The sequence below is a fragment of the Haliotis rufescens genome, unplaced genomic scaffold, assembly GCF_023055435.1.
Source record: "Haliotis rufescens isolate VD_foot unplaced genomic scaffold, xgHalRufe1.0.p SCAF_6, whole genome shotgun sequence".
Taxonomy (NCBI): domain Eukaryota; kingdom Metazoa; phylum Mollusca; class Gastropoda; order Lepetellida; family Haliotidae; genus Haliotis; species Haliotis rufescens.
Genome location: NW_025964334.1, coordinates 48185763 through 48205684, shown reverse-complemented (window position 1 = coordinate 48205684; position 19922 = coordinate 48185763). Strand labels below are relative to the sequence as shown.

Genomic DNA, 19922 nt, shown 5'->3' with positions numbered 1-19922 from the left:
AAACATAAATTAGGCTCGTTGTTACATACTATTATCAGAACGACGTATAACATGGTATTCGCGAGATGCATAAACTCGTGGTGGAAAGACTATTCTTTCCCAATAGCTTAAATCAGCTGTAAATCGACTATTACCGATTCATTCCTTTTGATATCTGATATATATATATTACTTATTCATTATGTATTGTAGGCCACAGGCTCATTATACATTAGAGAGTATACAGTTTGAGAGAAACATTATAATACAAAATTTTAGGTGATTTACACAAGACGTAGTTTCATTGCTTTGTAAATAAATACGCATAGATTTTGAATGATTATTACATTATTTGATGCCATTAAGATATTAAACGTATATGTGGAGGGGTACAGGTAAAACTTTTTGGGTATATATTTTCGTCTTAAATGTACATATCTCTGATATAGATTTTTATTTTTTAATTTCAATCCCTCGTTTTAGTTTTTGTAGTCAATGAATACCATTCTGTTTACACCCCCCCCCAAAAAACAAAAAAACCAAAAACAAACAAAACAACAACAACAACAAAAAAACAGATGGAGTTGGAGTTTGAGTTGGAGTTGGAGATAGACTTGGAAATCATGTGACATTGTGAGATTCCAGAATATGCTAAAGTATAAACAATAAATGAAATAAGTCACAACAGATTTGTGCTAGTTTCGTGTCTCAATTGTTTTTGGCCATTCTCACTAAAATTTGTAGCCATTTTCACTGCAATATGTAGCCATTTTCACTGCCATGTGTAGCCATTTTCATTGCAATGTGTGACCATTTCGTGCCATTTTCTCCCCTACCCTTGTGCCATAACATTTCCGTCTTGTTCACGAATGTGTGAAGACCATTTCTGGTGTTCCCCCGGGCGTTGTGATATTTCTGGAATATTGATAAGGAGGCGTATAACCATACTCACTCAGTCAATTGCTGAGATCGCTGCTCATAATATCAATCACTGGATTGTCTGGTCCAGCCTTGATATTTACAGATTGCTGTCATATAGCCGGAATATTGCTCAGTGCATTGTTAAGCAACGAACGGACGGAAATATAATTTCAAATTGGGATCAAATGAAAAGTTGCCGATCGCGGGGTCTAATCTCTTACGATGCCGATTAATAATGGAAGCGTGTCTGCAGTATACCCGTGCTCATAGGTTAACCAAAGTGATAGGTGTTTCAGTGAAAACCTCACTCACTCACTCACTCACTCACTCACTCACTCACCCACCCACCCACCCACCCACTCACTCACTCACTCACTCACTCACTCACTCACTCACTCACTCACTCACTCACTCACTCACTCACTCACCCACCCACGCACTCAGTGACTCACTCACTCACTCACTCACTCACCTAACCTACACCCTCTGTCCTTTTGATAAAGAACATTCAGGTTAGGTAATTTAATACGGGTGTGTGTCAGAGTTGTTTGTGTGCTCTAATTTACTGAAAATAATTACCTATCCCTTGTGCTTTTTGTGTGAGCCTCCCTTGATTCCTTTTCGTCCCAAACCATTAACCGCACTTACCACACCCTCATATATAAATAACCAGCCACACGCATTACACTTTGTCATGGAGCTCCGGCAGACGCATGCAAGAATATGTAGCTTATATAAATAGTCAATGGGGAATATCATTCGCATGCGCATAAACACAAGACACGTCGTCTGAACAGACGTATCTACCGGCCTATTGAGGAAATCGGTGAATAACACAGATTATCAGCAACACACTATGGGTTAGTTTGTTTTTCTTGTTGAGTAAATGATTTACTATTTTGCACATTGGGCATAAGTATTCATGCACAATGAAATAGGCCAATGATTTCCCTCTTTTGTGACCTGGAACCACTGAAACCGGAGTTGTTGAACTCGCTGTTATGACAGGATCCCATTACTTCTATACAACGATCAGGGGGTTTGGGAAGGATATATTCGGACTTGTCAGTCACATCATTTGAAGCATATATGAACTGACATGAACTTGAACTATGGAAGTGATCTGTCACATGTGGTGACAACCTACCATTGTCTCTTTGCTTATGGCTTATTGTGTGTAGGCAATATGCAGATGATGATGACTCATACACTCATAACAATTCAAGAATCTGTGTTGCAGGATGAGGATGCCTTGTTCCACTATGCATATATTGTAATGATGTCAATGCAGATAATGTTTTAATCTTGGCTTGAGTCTGCTATATATCTCTTAGTTGCGTCTAATTTACGCTGAAGTGGTCGTTGGCACAAGTAGGTACTACAGATATGTGCCCCAAGTATGTTTCTGTATGTAGACAAAATCAGAATACAGAATGGTATGCCAGGATGAGTTAATTGTGCATTGGGGGGCACGGGTGGCCCAGTCGTCTAAGGCGCCGCGATTCGCTGTGCAGAGTTGCGTCCCTTGGGCATGCCAGAAACCTATGATTGTGGGTTCACCCTGATTATGTTTCTAGGTTTGTCAGCACCATACCCATGCTCGTGGGTTTCACCGAAGTGGTAAACGTCTGAGACCTGCATCACTTGGGGCTTTCCTCCTACATTAAGCTGACACGCCGTGATATGACTGGAATACTGTTAAAAGTGGCGTTAAACCCAACTCACTCACTCACTCATTGTGCATTGCACAGTTCACTAACCATTTCCTTGACTCTGAACAAAGAAGACTTTCCTCAGTTTCTGGATCGGATCTGACATGCTGTTGTATGAGGTGCACTAAGGCGTGCTTTATTCAGCGTTAATTGGCACTAGTCCTATCGTCCTTGCCAAACTGCCGAATGGTTAAGGTATCACTAGGACTAGTAGAAATCAGCCCTTTTTATGGGTTTTGCTATATGTTATCTTTATAAGGACTAGTGGACGAAAACTGTTAGTTTCTACAGCTGCTTTATATAAACCGATATTCACAGTGGTGTGCATACCTTTGCGTTCAGTACTCTTATGTTCCGCAATGCACAGCATTTTCCGTATGTCAGGTTGAGTAATATGGACATGTCCGCTGTTTAGTGTACTGGGTACTGCTCTGTATTCTGAGTTTAGCTAGGGTAAATTTGTGTAACTGAAACTAAAAGGTACCAGGGCTATATATTTGTAGAACTCGTACCCGCAACCCCTTCAGCCTGTATCCTCCATTCATTCATGGTTTATGTTTTTACTGGTGGCATGGATTGACCTGAAAGAAAAGTTGGTTGTTGGTTGGTTTGTTGTTTTACGCCGCACTCAGCAATTTTCCAGCTATATGACGGCAGTCTGTAAACAATCAAGTCTGGACCAGACAATCCAGGGATAATTACAGCACACTTCTACATATCTGATTGACTACAAATCATAATCTTTTCTTTTATGATCTACTCACCAGTCTCTTCAATAATGATGTGCTTACCTCCAGATATGTATGATTATTTTCATCAAAAAGGAACTTTGAATAAGAATTCAAAATTGAAAAATAATGGTTTTGTTCGTGTTATTAAATCTGTATAGAAAGGTTAATAGACTCAGTGGTAAAAGTCACTGCATGAAGGCTGTACAGTTTGTCATGTATTCTTCCTATCAGATCTGTAGTCAATACAGATAGGAAGGACACCTCATCGAAACCTGTGCACAATTTTATGTACAATTCTCTAATTGAGAAAAAACAAACCCTCTTTGCTTTATTATTGATATGATTTTCAGTTGACTGTGTAACTTCTTTAAACCGTAACTTGATAACTTACTCAATGTACACTACTGGGCCATAAAAGTGATAACAGTAACTGTCTGCTCTGAATAGGATAAGGAAGAAGTCATCTGATTCGTCTCAATACAACATTCAAGATGTTAACAGTGACAGTATTTTTGTTTTCAACATGTTCAAGTAAGACCAAAGAGAGCACGACCCGCTGTACAAATAAAAAAGCTTTAGTTGCCTATAGCAATTTCATCCATGAGCCATGCTGTATTATTTTGAAGATTGATATTAACACCTGCTCTGACTATTGTGGAACATTTGAAATATTCCTGAAATGGAAATTCAGTGGTTAGAAACGAACAAGGATAACCATGATATTGTTAAACAGTTTGGTTAACCATAAACATGATTACCATATTTTCTTTAGTATAGTGAGCACTTTTTTCCCCAAAAAAACACAGCTATGTAGAACATGGTAGAAATATTGAGTTTTGATGTTTAACGGTTAATCAAAATGTCTGGTGATTTTTTATCGGGGTATCTCCAATTTCGAATTTGTACTGACCAAATTTCTCATCACCCGTTCGTTTACTGGAATTCGCTAAAGGGGTAGATCTATGGTGTTACTTTTTTCTGCGCTTGATATTCAATTTTTTTCCTCCAAAATACTGAATCCGCTAGAGGGGGTAGCGCATTATACATGGGTGCGCACTGTACTCTAGAAAATACGGTAAAAAGAATCAATTTAGAGTGTTTCTGGATTCAAATACTACAGAAGCACACCTAAAGGACCCCGGTACTCACTCGTATATGATATTACGCCCCTGTGAACATGGTGAAGATCTATGTTAGAATTGGTCTTCAGCAAGACATACTTGTCGTAAGAGGTGACAGTCAGACTAACCTGATCGTGTGGTCAGACTCGCTGACTTTATGCATGCATCATATCCCAATTGTGTAGATCGATGCTCATGATGTTAATCACTGGATTGTCTGGTACAGACTCAATTATGTAAAGGCCGACGTCATATAGCTGGAATATTGCTGAATGTGGTGCTAAACAACAAACAAATGAAGCAAACAATGGAATGATATTACCATATTTATAACAACTGACTGTTCAAAACATTAACAGTTTAAGGAACACAATGTACTAAGTGACTGATGTGTCATTGACAGAGAATTTGTTTGTTTTCAGGAGGAATATTCAGCCTCTTGTCAGGTCTGTTCGGGACCCGAGAACGCCGCATCCTCATCCTTGGCCTGGATGGAGCTGGAAAGACAACAATTTTATACAGGCTTCAAGTGGGCGAAGTTGTCACTACAATTCCAAGTAGGTCACTGTCTGTTTAAAGCTTAACATTTTTAGGCCCCCAACACAAATATATTTGTATGAGGTCAGGGTGGGTAGGTCTTTTTAATCAAATATGTTTTCTTTAAAAGACTCCCCTCACCATCTCCACTTACAACCTCCATGTGGCCTGATGCCTACACAATCAGGGGACGAATCACTCTCACTCACTCCTTCGACATGTCCTGGTTCTTTCATTCAGCATGAGAAGGGCTAAGAATGTACGCTTAGCTGCCGCCAGTATTTCTTCCCTGGGTGATGCAGAAGATCAGGGCAACCAAGGGCCTAGCTCTTCATGGTACCTTGGTAACTGGTGAGAGACCTCAGAAGTCTTGTAGGAAATGATCCTCTACCTCTACCAGGATGGTCCAACCTACTCATCTATCTGCAGAGCAGGTTACCACACCCTTTACGGCCATTGCTATGGCACATTGTCCTAGACTCGAGTCCTTTATGATGATACGTGGCTTTCCTGTGGAGCCTTTTGTAAAGGAAAGGATCAGGAAACCCACTACTGAGTCGCCTCAATTCTTGGCTGAATACCTCCCTTATCTGCGTACCAAGGGAAAGGCATCAACATTACTACCTATTTGGTTGCTCTCACTTCAGTGTTGGAAGTTCGATTTGGAAGGCTTTTACAGTGGGGGTCACCTTATAGGAGGGTCCCTTTTTGGACGGCGATATGTGGCACAATAACAGGTTTAGCATGTTCGAGACGGATTAGTTAGACCAGAACTTTCAGCAGTGGGTAATAAAATTGGCTGCTCAGTAGCTCTCAATGTTTTCCAAATAGTGTTTTGGAAGAAATTGATTACAGCGACAGGCATCCCTTTTGATTCATTGATTATATTCAGTATTTTGAGTCTGAACTTTGTAACTACAACTTATCAGGTATCAGGCTGATTTGGAAGCAAATATTGCTCTTTGGATGATGACCGGGTAACAAGGGCATGACTGAAATACTGTTGAAAAATACCCAACTCACTGACTTCTGTGAAGTGGCAGGACATCCTCAGGGATGAGAATTTACACAGACCTGCAGAATTTGTTGCGTCAACATGGTCAAGGGTCATTATTGTGATACTTGCCATTACAGTATTCTCATAAATGATGGTGGTCCCAAGAGGCCCGGCTAACTTTATGAAAAAAACCCTGTCTCATCCCTGTATCTTTATTTTGTCTTTTTCATTTTCAGCAATTGGATTTAATGTCGAAACAGTTACTTACAAGAATTTGAAATTTCAAGTTTGGGATCTGGGAGGCCAGACAAGTATAAGGTAAGTGTGGTATGGTGTTGAGTATGTCCGCCTGTCCTTACAGGTTTCTCATGAAGCAGGAGTCCAGCGAGTACACAAATATCAGTACTTGCAATCATGTTTTAAATGTGCAGGAATATACAGTGGCTGCCAGTCTTTGTCTGAGACTAGTGAAAATGTGGAATGACTAGTTGGTTTCTGGTAAACTGTACATTTTTTAACTTATCCTGCATTACTCCTTTATGTATTAACTGCTTACTTTTGAGACACGAAGCTGTGATGGGTCCAGCCGATGATAAAATAGTTGTTCCGCTACAGCAGCAGGGCCTTAATCACCAGCTGCCTTGTCATACCAGTAGTGGTGACATAACGGAATCTCAGTTTTTACTTTTTGCTTTAAGTTGTACCAATAAAGTGGTCCCCAGTTTTGGGGTGTTTTTGGCTGTACCCGTGGTCTGCGTGTTTGCATTCAACAAAGTCTATTCCTTCCTGTGACAGGTGGCCTCTGGGTTTGATGTTGTATATTATATTTATTTATATTAGCTCATGAAGGTGACAGTTTGTCACATGTTTCAAATGTTGTTGTTCCATTCTGCCATCTTAAATTGCCATCATGGCCAATGTTACTTTCGAGATACACTTTCTGTATTTACGTGTCGGCCCAGTATGAGCTTTCTGCATATATTCCTTTAGCCGTCTATTGGCGTTTATAGTGTAAAACACATATTATGATATGCTGTATATCCATTATTTTTAATTTAAACTTTGTTCTCAATAATTGGGTATCATACTCGTTGCAACTTCACTGTAAATTGATACTAGCTGCTTGCACTCAAGCCATTTAATCTGTCGTTAAAGTGTAATACAATTCCTATATTATGGCGTATTATTTTTTTTAATCAAAAACTTGTTCTCTATAATTGGGTAATCAATCTATTTAAAACTTAACTTAAAGTGGGTTTGAATTTATGCTTGCTTGTTCTAATTGCTGTGGTAAAAAATCTACTAAAGATCCTCATCCTCACCCATGTTACAGAAGGTGCTACATCGCCCCTTTTGTACATGCCTGCGCCTGCCTACCAGCAGTCTACACTGGTGCCTTTGGCACCTTACGTACCGCTTGTGCCCCAGGTTAATACAGCAACCCCAGCACTTGCAGCGCCTCCTGCTCACTAGGCCTTGGCGACTGTGTTAGTCAGTATCTCCCGGCACGTCTTTCAGACGATCATCCCAGCGATGTTCCAGGAGCCGTTGTTCTGTACGCCTATCAGAGCACTACCAAACTCCTTAGTCGTTAGTTGAATCACTGGACAACCCATCAGAGTGGGATACTCACCCCGTCCTTGCCCAGGTGCCAGATTGGATGGCAGACCGCGTTGTCTCCCCCCACTTCCATCCCATCTGATCCCTGCTTAAGGACATAGTCAGGGTACTGGACGAGGACTCCTCACTTGATCCTTATTCCAGCTTTCAGGGCACCCAAGTTTAAGAGTTCCGATCTGTGCTTTGAGGGAGGCCTAAGTGGGGTCGTTGAGGCCAGTAATTATCCAGATACCAGACACACAATTGGCTTTCATACAACAGAGGTCCGAAGCTCCGTCGCACCTTTGGCAGCGCCTGGACTCATGGTGAGGGTTCTGTGAAAGTTCTGTTCTGTGAACAATTCATTGGAGAGGGCCTAAGTACTCTTGTAGAATTTGTTTCATGTGGCTGCTGGTAGACATGATCTGTACCAAAACCTGAAGGTCATCACAAATTCATGATCGATTATACATTTGACAGAATTGTCATGTGCCACCTGGGTACCCATGTTGCGGAATCATCGTTCAAAGGACATGACCAGGTGTCACAAATATCATGGAGATCAACTTCCTCCTACACAGGCTGTATCACATATTCTACACAGAACTCGGAAACACCACTTGTCTGTCTAACACACAGTTCACAGTGCATTGTCTGTGTGTAGAGCTTGAACCTCATTTCCGGCAAGATGCCAGATTCGTGGTTACTGCGCAGGGTGATTTAAATGTCACGTGTCAAGAACTCGCTGACTGTAAACATACCAGACTTTACCGGAATCAGGTCATATGATCTGACGCTAGCCGTGCAGTGTATTTAAACATTGGTCAGCAGGCTTACTTGCACGTAATGCTGCAACCACCCGATCACTCTAATTTCAGTAGGCCTCTGATGTCTACATGCTGAGCAATGAGGCACCACCCTTCATCGTTACCTCGATATGAGAATGGGAGTGCTTATGCAACGCTCAGGGGAAGGAAACGATTACCTTACCACGTACAGTATGATCTTTCAGACCAACGAATTATATATATTCAGCTACTAGATAAGCGTTGATTTTATCATTCTTCCCACAACCGTAACTTTGACCACCGATGATAACACGCAGAGTAACGAGGCACCTCCCTTCATCTTCACCTCAATAACAGAATGGGAGCGCTTATACGACAACCAGGGGTTAGAAATGATCACCTTACTTTGTATGGTATGATCTTTCAGACCAATGAGTTATATATTTTCAGCTTTATCTACTGGACACAGCATGGAATATATCATTCTTCCTACAACAGTTACGTTGTGCCTCGGCGATCAGTTGGGGAGCGCATTTATTTAGTCTACATGGGATCTGGCATTGGTTCGCGGACGAACACAATTTTCCATGTATCGTCAAGGCATGACACAATCAGAAACCCTCTTGAAGTTGACTTTTCAACTTTACAGTCTTGTAGAGAGCCTTATCTAAATTGCTCCCTTACCAATGGCAAGTGCTCCTGGGACTGCTCACATCAGCTCAGCACCTGACATATCCCTCTGGTTGCATGCCATCATTCTTCAGGCATTCAAGATCGCAAACCTCGATCCATCGAGAGCTAACAAACCTCACGAGATTCTGGTGGTTGTCTCAACAATTGCTCCACACATTAATGTTTTATTAAAGCCATCATGGAAGGATGCTTTTGGAGGTCCGGCCACTACCTGAGGGACGAGGCCTTAGACGACGTTAAGGTCATTTGCCCAGCAGGTCTCCAATCTGTGAAGCCATTAAAAGCCTTAAGCCAGCCTTACCCAACTCGTGCAGTGTTCGCATGCTTGATTCTTATTATTCTGTTACCACCAGTGGCTAGGTAATCCAGTTTGTAGACCCTAGTGCATGCTATTGTCTTCCTGTTTGTTTGCCTGGACGTCCTCATACTCTCGTTCCTTTCTGCGGACACGATTGGTCGAGCAGTTGCTATAAGGGAACAACCTTTTCCTCATCAGCTGGACCCATCACAGCTTCGTTTGTCAAAAGTAAGCAGTAAATGCATAAGGAGTAATGCAGGATAAGTATACAAATATAAAAAAACTATGTAGATTATACTGGTTTTGTAATTTCTTTGTTACATATAGTGTGAACTGAACTATGGACTAGTTGACTACTGCTTATGTTGTCTACCCTCAATGTGTCATCATCAACCCATTTCAGACAAAGACTGGTTATTGATCTTGAAGGATGTGTATTTCATGGCCTCTGATTACAATCACGATGGTCCGAAAATGGAATATTTCATGTTTTAGAAAATGGACCAGGATGTTTTAGTTTGTCACCTGGCTTACTGGGTCCTCAACACAAGGCTTGTTCATGTATGTAGCTGCTGGTGTCTTTGGCCAAGCCTTGATTATCATTTAAAGGCTGACATGAATATTGATGACTGCACATAAAAAAACATTTTCTCACTTACTTCATTAATTTTTAGACCTTACTGGCGCTGTTACTACTCAAACACCGACGCTATCATCTACGTGGTGGACAGTATGGATCGCGACCGTATCGGGATCTCCAAACAGGAACTCGTATCCATGTTGGAGGTAACTGGTGCCTTCTTTACTCTGGCACATGTCAGTGTTTTAGACTTGTTAAAAAACTAAGCAAGTTCATCAACTACCTTCAGAGACTCCCAGACTCAATATTTACAGACTGTTGTCATATAGCTGGAATATTGCTGAGTGCGGCGTGAAACAACAAATAAACAATAAACAAACTTTGATGCTAGGCATGGTTAGAAGAAAGTAATTGTAAACATGATAAAGAAATAAACAAGAACTTCAGTGATCGAAACAGGTGCTAATAATAGTGCAATGATAAAAAAAGTCATGTGGTCGTGATACGATACATATCTCGATACGCCAGCATTATGATAGCAACACAAAGGCCAGGCACTGGTAATAGTAAGTGACAAAGCCTTTCCAACTCCTTCCAGCACACAGCTTCAATAGGGTTATTCTTTCATTGAGGAAGTAAAAAATATGTATTTTGTATTGTCATGTATCGTGATAATTCTCTTACGTACCATATATCAAAGGCCACGTATCAAAGTGTATTGTTTCACTCTTAATTGCTAGCACGGCTATTTCTTCCTTACTGGAAGCAGATGTGACGATTCATTTGAATAATTTTGCAAAAAGAAATATTATTGTCATGATTGTGTTCAGTTGTTGGTACGAGCAATTTCATTACTCCAGTTGAGTTGAAATTGTCTTTCTTATTCTTTAAGGGAAAATGTTGAATAAGCAATCTTAGGCATTACCATGATAACTAAGATGGATGTGACAGGGTTCTTGATTGGTTCATTTGTTTCTTCAAAATGACCTGAAGATTTATTTGTTAATGATATAGACCATCATGCTGATGGAAGGATGTCTTATCAAAAGTTGATAAAATCATGAAAATGTTGTAATGTCCTCTCTGTCGAATTGCAGCATGGTCTATAATTGCCAATTTCAGCGCTGTTGATCGTGCCGGGATCATTCAAGGGTTTGAATCACATATTCACCCAAATTATAGCGAAGAGATGTTCGACATTTTCCATTATGAATCAGTTCAGTATTTGTATTTTAACGATAGATTTTGATTTGAATGCTACATCTGTGTGCAGGAGGATGAGTTGAAGAAGGCAGCGCTGGTGGTGTTTGCCAACAAGCAGGACATAGAGGGTGCCATGACAGTGGCAGAGGTGGCCAATGCACTAGGACTCAGTAACTTGAAAAATAGAAAGTATCAGATATTCAAAACGTCTGCAATCCAAGGAGAGGGTCTGAATGAAGCCATGGAATGGTAAGATCTTGATTGTCTTTTTGTTTTTGTCTTTTTCTTTCTGCATGACATGACATGACACCTGGCCATGTTGTCTATGATGCTGCATTTCTCTGTGCAGAGTTGTGTCCCTTTGTCATGCCAGGATCCATAGGTTTGGGGATCCTTCCTCATGATCTTTGGCCTGTAACACCATACTATATGGGTTTCATCAAAGTCTTCGTGTTATGACCACATTGGGCTTACAATACTGCTTCATGCTTCAGACAATGAGCATAAGCCGTGAGAGAGCTCAGTGATCAAGGTGCTTCATACAGTTAGCATAAACCATGAAAGATCTTAGTGATCAAGGTGCTTCATACAATGAGCATAAGCCATGAAAGATCTTAGTGATCAAGGTGCTTCATACAATGGGCATAAGCCGTGAGAGAGCTCAGTGATCAAGGTGTTTCATACAATTAGCATTAGCCATGAAAGATCTTAGTGATCAAGGTGCTTCATACAATTAGCATAAGCCATGAAAGATCTTAGTGATCAAGGTGCTTCATACAATTAGCATAAGCAGTGAAAGATCTTAGTGATCAAGGTGCTTCATACAATTAGCATAAGCCGTGAAAGATCTTAGTGATCAAGGTGCTTCATACAATTAGCATTAGCCGTGAAAAATCTTAATGATCAAGGTGCTTCATACAATGAGCATAAGCCATGAAAGATCTTAGTGATCAAGGTGCTTCATACAATTAGCATTAGCCATGAAAGATCTTAGTGATCAAGATGCTTCATACAATTAGCATTAGCCATGCAATAGCTCAGGGATCAAGGTGCTTCATACAATTAGCATAAGCCATGAATGATCTTAGTGATCAAGATGCTTCATACAATTAGCATTAGCCATGCAATAGCTCAGGGATCAAGGTGCTTCATACAATTAGCATAAGCCATGCAAGAGCTCAGGCTTCAAGGTGCTTCATACAATTATTGAATTAACATAAACTATGATTGATTCCATGGTGACTCTTTTATTTTCAGGTTGGCAACTACGGTTACAAACCAGAAGTAGCATTGGACATTGGCATGAAATTGTATAAATGTGGTGAATGAAGAGGAACGCAAGTATGGATACATTGAGGGGATGCAACTGTGTCATCTTCACCATCACTATGATACTGGTTCTGCAGGCATCAGAATCCTGTCATTAACTTTAGGGAATATGACTGTCGTAGCTAATGTCAAGCTATGGGATATGGATTCATAGCCTGGGATATGTTTGGAGTATGACAAAGTAACAGATTGCTTCATCTTCATCATTAAACATACAACAGGGGGAACTCCAAGAGGAGTTAATACTGACTGGATTAACCACATTTGGGGGTTCAAGTTCAGTTTTCAAGTTCAAGACATTTGGAATAATGATACATTACTCATTAAGCTTTAGAAAGCTATTTATGTATGAGATAGACCGAACAAGTTATTACCTCTGGTGCTGTTGCCATCCAAAAAGGGGGTTTTAGGTGCACAGATCCAGAAAGTATGTCGCTGACAATACAAGACTTGAGAACAACAACTCTTGTAGAACGACATTGTTAGGAAGACAGAATGTGCAGTAACTACAAATGTATGACCTCTAAGTCTTCTTGTGGTTGAATTGAAAACAAGAACTGGCTTTGGCATGTTTAAATTGTGAAGAATAAGTGCAGGGACTATGTACCTATACAGCCAGATTATCTTGGCCATTGGTTAAACATACTGGGTATTAATGTGGTATTCATCATTACTCTCATGCATGTTAAAAGATTGTTTGTTGTCACTGGAATTCTAGTTCTCAGATAAATCATTATTTCTAAGTACGGGATATTCCCTGTGTAGGAAATTCTCCATTCTGACTTGGATTAGTTATTTATTTTAGGTAATTAACATGATAAGGTATATATACTCCATTGTTGGATCCTTTGTTTCATGATGGGAATTGACGAGTTTGAGCCAGGGAAAGTGTGGCTCCTTGCCTGTATTGTTTTGAGTGGCCATACAAATACCTGTTATGCTAGGTTGTATGTGGTAACTCCAAAAATAGACCGCATTTTATGAAAAAGTTTCTTATAATTTCTTTGCAGAAACTTCGATTTTTATTAAATATAACAGATTTTTTATGATAGATTAATTTAAGGTAAGCTTGAAGCTAGTTGACAAAAAAGACGGTTTGATTGTTACTTACCTTATTCCTGAGGTGAGAATTATGCCACATTAAATATTAATATCCCCAACTAAATGACTGATAAATCAGCCACTATACGAAGTGTTCTGAGTGTTCAACTTCAAACTCAATTGGTACCATGTGATCAAAATATATTAAGGTGGTTAATTATCACATATATCTGAGCTGTTGATGGAATAAGATGTTCATTGTAGAGTCACAGCACATGTTTAATATATGAGTGCGATGTTTAGCACACTGTAGTATTTTTCCTCTCCATCATTGAGGCTATGTCCTCTGCTTGCTTTGTGGGTACAATATAAGATGAGCTGATTTCATATGTTCATGTAACTGTTGCTGACTCTGTTGTGTTGTGAGCACATGTATTAATTTATTATAGTGCTTGAGAAAGTTTGTTTACATATTTTGATCATTTTGAAATCTAATTCATGCATGAATATCCATATATCATCGAACTCATCAACTTTTGTGATTCTAAGTGATTGTTGTTACAACCAGTGATCTGAATTTAGATAAAATTAATTTTGAAACGTCCCTTTCATATCTGGATATTTTGTTAATCCACATCTGGGTGTGTCAAGTTATCTTGCTACCATAACTGATAGGTTTTGTTGAGATAGGAGCAAAGCTAGTGGTAGTCTAACATCCAGTCTCTGAAATGAAGTATTTTACAGAAAAAACAATTGTAAGTTATCTTAAAATATAAGAAAAAGGAGCCCAGGGAATGTTCATTTTCTGACACTGCAGTAATCCAGGCCTGCTAGACTTGCATGGGCTGTATATTGGTTATATTTGTTTCAGGGTTGGGTCTGGATTTCTTCTTCGGTATTTTACTGTTACTTATGATGTAAGGAATCAAATATGTACTTTGCATCATTCATAGTAGTAATGTCTTTTTAAACCTGTCCTCATATTCATTCTAAGCATGTATTTTTGGTATTGCCCAAATACATGTCATTCCAAACACAGCATGAAAATAATAAAGCACATTTTGTCCAATGAAGTGTCTTGCTTATTGAAGCGGAAATTATACATTAGCAGAGGATATCAAAATCACATTTTATTTTTTAAAACTTGAAAACTTAAATGGACCAGATAAAATTGAATAAAATATTTTAAGACAAATACATTATGAGCCTTGGTATTGTATTGTGTATGAAAATTCCAAAATCATGTCATACAATCCTGTTTTGTTTTAGATGAGTTTGAATGTTGGGTATTGATGTTATTCGCCAGTATTCATTAATATTATTAATGTGTGGTTTAATTGGGATATTTGACCTGGGATAATAAATGCTATACCAATTTCTTGGATCATCATTCTCAAAACATAAGTGTTTCAAAATATCCCTATATAGAGAATGTGTATATTTATTTATTATTATTTGACAAATGATCTTCTCCACCTGTGATTTTCAAGATGAGATATTGTCCCAAAATGTCATCTGTATCAAAGAGTAGGTCTGAGTTGAAACTCAATCTTCCATGTTGATAATGTTAATTTTGTCAGCTAAGTCTTTCCATAAATAGTGTATTGATAGGCCAATATGGCAGTGTTCGAAATTCTGGATGAAAGTCTGAGTACTTGACATTAAATAATGGTGTGGAAATGAAAGATTTTGATACTTCACAGAGGTGGAGAGTGTGAGTAACTCAACTTGTCCACAGCTCATTTCAGACTAAATGTGGGAAGAAAACAGGTGTTTTTTACAGATTGCTGCTAGTTGTTGGACTAGAGGCTGTATGTAGCCCTGCTGTGTATATTAAGACCTTAGTGATTTAGAGCCTCATTAAATTTCGAACACTGTTAGGTGGGTGCCCATACAATGACAAGGGCTGTAGTCAATGCGTCATGTACCGTTTTAATGTTTGGACTGAAATATTCTAAAATGATTATGACTGGTCCTGGGAGTGACGGATGTAAAGTTTATGTTCAAGTTATGCTTGTAATCCAAGATGTTTTGTGTTGCACCTCCCTCATCTCCATCCTGCACAGCATCACATACAGGTCAGAGGTTGTTTGTCTGTGTATATTATCAGTATGGCCAGTCTGGCTGATTTGTACAGAGATGTTCTACAGTGGGATTCATATTTGTAAATAAAGTCAATTCTCTTTCTTCGATCGATTATTTGTTATCAGTTTTCTGCCAACATTTATAGGTTGTTGTGGTAAGACAACCTCTGTACACAAATGAATCTGTCGACATCATAGGCCCAACCATTGTCTAAGGTGCTACAATTTGCTTTGCAGAGATGTGTCCTTTGGTCGTGACAGAAACCTATGATCACGAGTTCGAATCTCAGATTCAGCCAGGATTGCTTGTAGGTTTGTCAGCACCGTGCCAATGTTTGTTGGTTTCACCAATATCAATTGTTTGACAGGCATTACTTAGTGGGATGACAAAGTAGACAATTAATGGATAACAACAAATCTTGCTTGACAACGATATATTGATCTATACCTAAATGGTGCCTTTACAGTATTAAAGAAGTTATCCATAAATTGTGTCTACTTTGTTCAGCAATATGGTATTTGTTTTAGACCTGCAACACTTCAGGCTTTCCTCCTACATCAAACAGATAGGTTGTGATATAACTGGAAATATTCTGAAGGGCCAAATCGTTGTTCATCTACTGGCTGTATAAATCAACATGTATGACTGTCATGTATTGACAGGGTTGTATCAACAGAGTCCTGGAATGCCAGCATTAATGTAATGTACTGCAGCCACCTACTTGCAACAACTTTTAAAGTTTGAGATTTATTACTTTTGAAACGTCATCAACAGCCACATTATCACTCAAAAGTAGTGTAAAGCCCATTTCTGGTGTCCCCCGCCATGATATTGCTGGAATATTGCTAAAAGTGGCGTAAAAAATACTCACTCAAAAGTAAATGACTTTACTTTTAATTGCTATCTTGATTCCCTTGAAAACGACTGTTTTGTCATGTTTGCCAATTTCATCTTGAAGGCTTTTGACCTGATGTTGCTTTCCCTAACAAAGATTGTAGTATGTTTTAATGTACATAACTACCATATGAATCGTGTAACAAAGGAAGAATATGTCTTGTTCTTTTTCCCTTTCATGCCGGCAGGAATGGATCAAGATCTCACATCGTATTGATGATCAACCACAATTGTCCATGATTAGTTGACTTATTTTTATCAAGTTTTAGTCATCTTTCAACAACAATAACAACATAAGACATATAATTGTTGAAAAACCTGAGGTTTACTTTAATTCAACTTGGTTACTGTACAAAATAGACATTAACAGATGCACCACTAGCCACACGTCTGCAGTGGATCTACCAAAAACACTGACAGAAGCAACATCTATAACCACATGCCCTCCAGAACATCCTCAGGCTGCTTGCACTGCCATTCCCCAGTTCAAATTGTGTGGTCTTTCAAAGGGTCATGAGTTTTATTAATCTAGATTGGTTTTGAGTTGATTAAATGAAGATATTCCACACTGCAGGACTATAATCTTGGTAAATCTGGGATATGAAGCCACTCACAGATCCTGTCCAGGGGATTTCTACAACACTAGACCACTGGGACACTCGGGCCCACCAAGGTAACTAGTACTATCCAACAACTGAAGATACAATGCTTGCCCACGTGGAGCCCTATCCTGAGTAAATGTATCCACATCGTGGATGGTGAAGATGATGGTGTGGATGACCCCACACAACTGGCAGAGGGGCACACGCATCTTTCAGGAGGGTCATGCTGAAACAACATGAAGAAATCGTTTGTTGCTTATTAGGCTGGACTAATGAATATTGTACTATAGAAAAGTGTTACACGGGCTTCATGAATTTTACTTTTAGAAATAAAAGCATTTCATGTAGGTGAGTTTTTTCTGAGACCATATACCAGTATACAGAAACTATTTTGCACTACAAAAACAGCAGCATGTGCAGCATGAAATGGAACATCAAAGCTCAAAACATGACGTTGCAGCTAAAAGTTTGAATACAAGACTGACATGTAATATAAGTAAGTTTACCGGTAGTTAGTACAAAAATGATAAAACAGTTGTATGTTGAATAATACCATATCATAGAACAAGACGAGTCCAAGAGGCCTTTACCAGACCCACCATTCCTGCATTTGGGTCTAGAGTGAGTGAGTGAGTTGGGTTTAACGCCGCTTTTAACAGTATTCCAGTTATATCACAGTGTGTCCGCTTAATATGGGTGGAAAGCCCGAAGTGATGCAGGTCTCAGACGTTGACCGCTTTGGTGAATTCCACGAGCACGGGTATGGTGCTGACAAACCTAGAAACATAATCGGGGAGAACCGGGATTCGAACCCACAATCTTGGGTTCCTGGCATGCCCAATGGATGCAACTCTGCACAGCGAATCACGACGACTGGGCTACCCGTGCCCCCTTGAGTCTAGAGTAAGCCATCATGTATGTGTGATGAGTATGGCTTGATGCTGCACGCATTGAACCGTGTTTCAGTTCTATCACAACATGTCAGCTTAACTCCGGGTGAAAGCGAGCACAGGGATTCTACTAACTAGGGCTGGGACGAGTCCAAATTTACTCCCCGGGTACCCACCCCACTATTACCCGACCCTACGCGGGTACCCGCTGTTGGTCTCAAGAGATAGGTACAAATGTCCGATTGGGAATAGTTTGACCGTAGCCCTGGCAAAATGTAGCCCTATAAAACGATCTGGTCATGCATACACTGAAGTTGACTGAAGTTTTATCTCTATTCAAACATATAAAGTCAGAAGGAATGCGTGCATAGTCAGAAAGAAATGCGAACATTAGTCACTTATAGTGCAACCGTGGAAGTTCTAGATAATTTTTGCTATTAAACAATATATCACGGGTCGGGGTAGTACTGTGGGTACCCGGGTCCTACTCAGGACCAACCCAACCCAACCTGAGTACCCGAGTTACCCGTCCCAGCCCTACTAACAACGTATCCAGACAAGACTATGGGGCGCAACTTTGCACAGCCTTGCCCCCAATCAGAGTAAAAGACCCTCACAGCAAACCCTGAAACTAGATAATGAAGTTGACCAAACATTCTATGACCTAGAATATTGAAATCCAACATTTCTTTGATCGTCATCTTTGACCTTCATTGTCTTGTTCATTACCATCCATTGTACCGTTTACTTTTGATCCAATGAAGCATTTGGAAAAATCTTAAACTATCAGAAATCTTTTAACCCCAATAAAATTTAAAAGCAATTTTTAAGATGAAATATCAACAAACAGTTGACTCTAATTTGAAGAAGAGACAGTATTCAAAATTAAGGGGCATTTTGGACCTGGCATCCCGCCCTCTCCCAATACATATTTGATGACAGTCAACTGTTTGTAGATATTTCTTTAGATTTGTATCCTATACTACAACACTGTCTCGATAAGATCCATGTCTCCGTAATCTCATACAAGACATTCACGCAACCACATATCTTACCTTTGTTATATTTGATAATGAGAATAACAAAAACAGTAATCTGTTTTCTTTATCGACCACTGAAGCAATACTGCAAAATCAGATCAATTTCATACAAAGATTAATCATATTTTTTAAAAACTCATGAAATTAATGTTTGTGTACCTTTTCAGCTGACACAAATAATAAAATAGGAGACAAACCAGTCATAGCAGAGCATGTGCAGGAAACACGCTCAGAAATATTTAACACTGAGGAGAATTCTTTGTTCTACAGGGGTACAGTGTAGTGGCATTATTGTTTCAGGTTGGTAGAGATAGGGTAATACTGTAGTGATCGGTGACAGAAAGTCTCTGTGGTTGAATTCACTTGTACCAAAAATGGAAATGGGAAACCAAAATAAATAAAATAATGACATTCCATAATTTTTTTTGCAGTACTTGTGTTTCAGTACAACTAGAATTTGCAAATATTCAGTCCAACAGCACCTGCCAGTTGCGTTCATTGCATTCAGCCAGCACATCTTTTACCACACAACTATATCTGCTTTCATCATAAATGATACTGTATTTGACCCTACTACTTTCATTTGGTGTATTTCCCACTACAGGTTTGTGCAGATTTGCACTTATATTCATGTTGATAATCAGTGCTACGAAATTGACAATTATTTATGACAGTTTTTTTCATCAGGAAACTAATGAGTGAGTGAGTGAGTATGGTTTTACGCCGCTTTTAGCAATATTCCAGCAATATCACGGCGGGGGACACCAGAAATGGGCTTCACACATAGTACCCATGTCGGGAATCGAACCCGGGTCTTCGGCGTGACGAGTGAACGCTTTAACCACTAGGCTACACGACCCCACCCTAAGAAACTAATGAGAT

The 19922-nt window shown here is 39.5% G+C and overlaps 1 protein-coding gene across 1 annotated transcript; it reads left to right on the top strand.

Annotated features, from left to right (window-relative positions):
* The first annotated feature begins 1657 nt into the window (after positions 1 to 1657).
* On the top strand, positions 1658 to 15723 carry LOC124112917 (ADP-ribosylation factor-like protein 1). Its single transcript, XM_046473110.2, has 6 exons — positions 1658 to 1760; positions 4887 to 5021; positions 6235 to 6316; positions 10051 to 10162; positions 11230 to 11408; positions 12417 to 15723. The coding sequence occupies exons 1-6, from the start codon at positions 1757 to 1759 to the stop codon at positions 12445 to 12447; spliced, it is 543 nt and encodes a 180-aa protein (XP_046329066.1). The 5' UTR covers positions 1658 to 1756; the 3' UTR covers positions 12448 to 15723.
* Positions 15724 to 19922: the final 4199 nt, after the last annotated feature.

What these genes read in the sequence shown, in the direction of transcription:
- LOC124112917 (XM_046473110.2), top strand. An exon ending in AGTTGTCACTACAATTCCAA is followed by an intron (nt 5,022 to 6,234) that starts GTAGGTCACTGT and finishes TTTCATTTTCAG; the next exon opens with CAATTGGATTTAATGTCGAA. An exon ending in CTGAATGAAGCCATGGAATG is followed by an intron (nt 11,409 to 12,416) that starts GTAAGATCTTGA and finishes TTTTATTTTCAG; the next exon opens with GTTGGCAACTACGGTTACAA.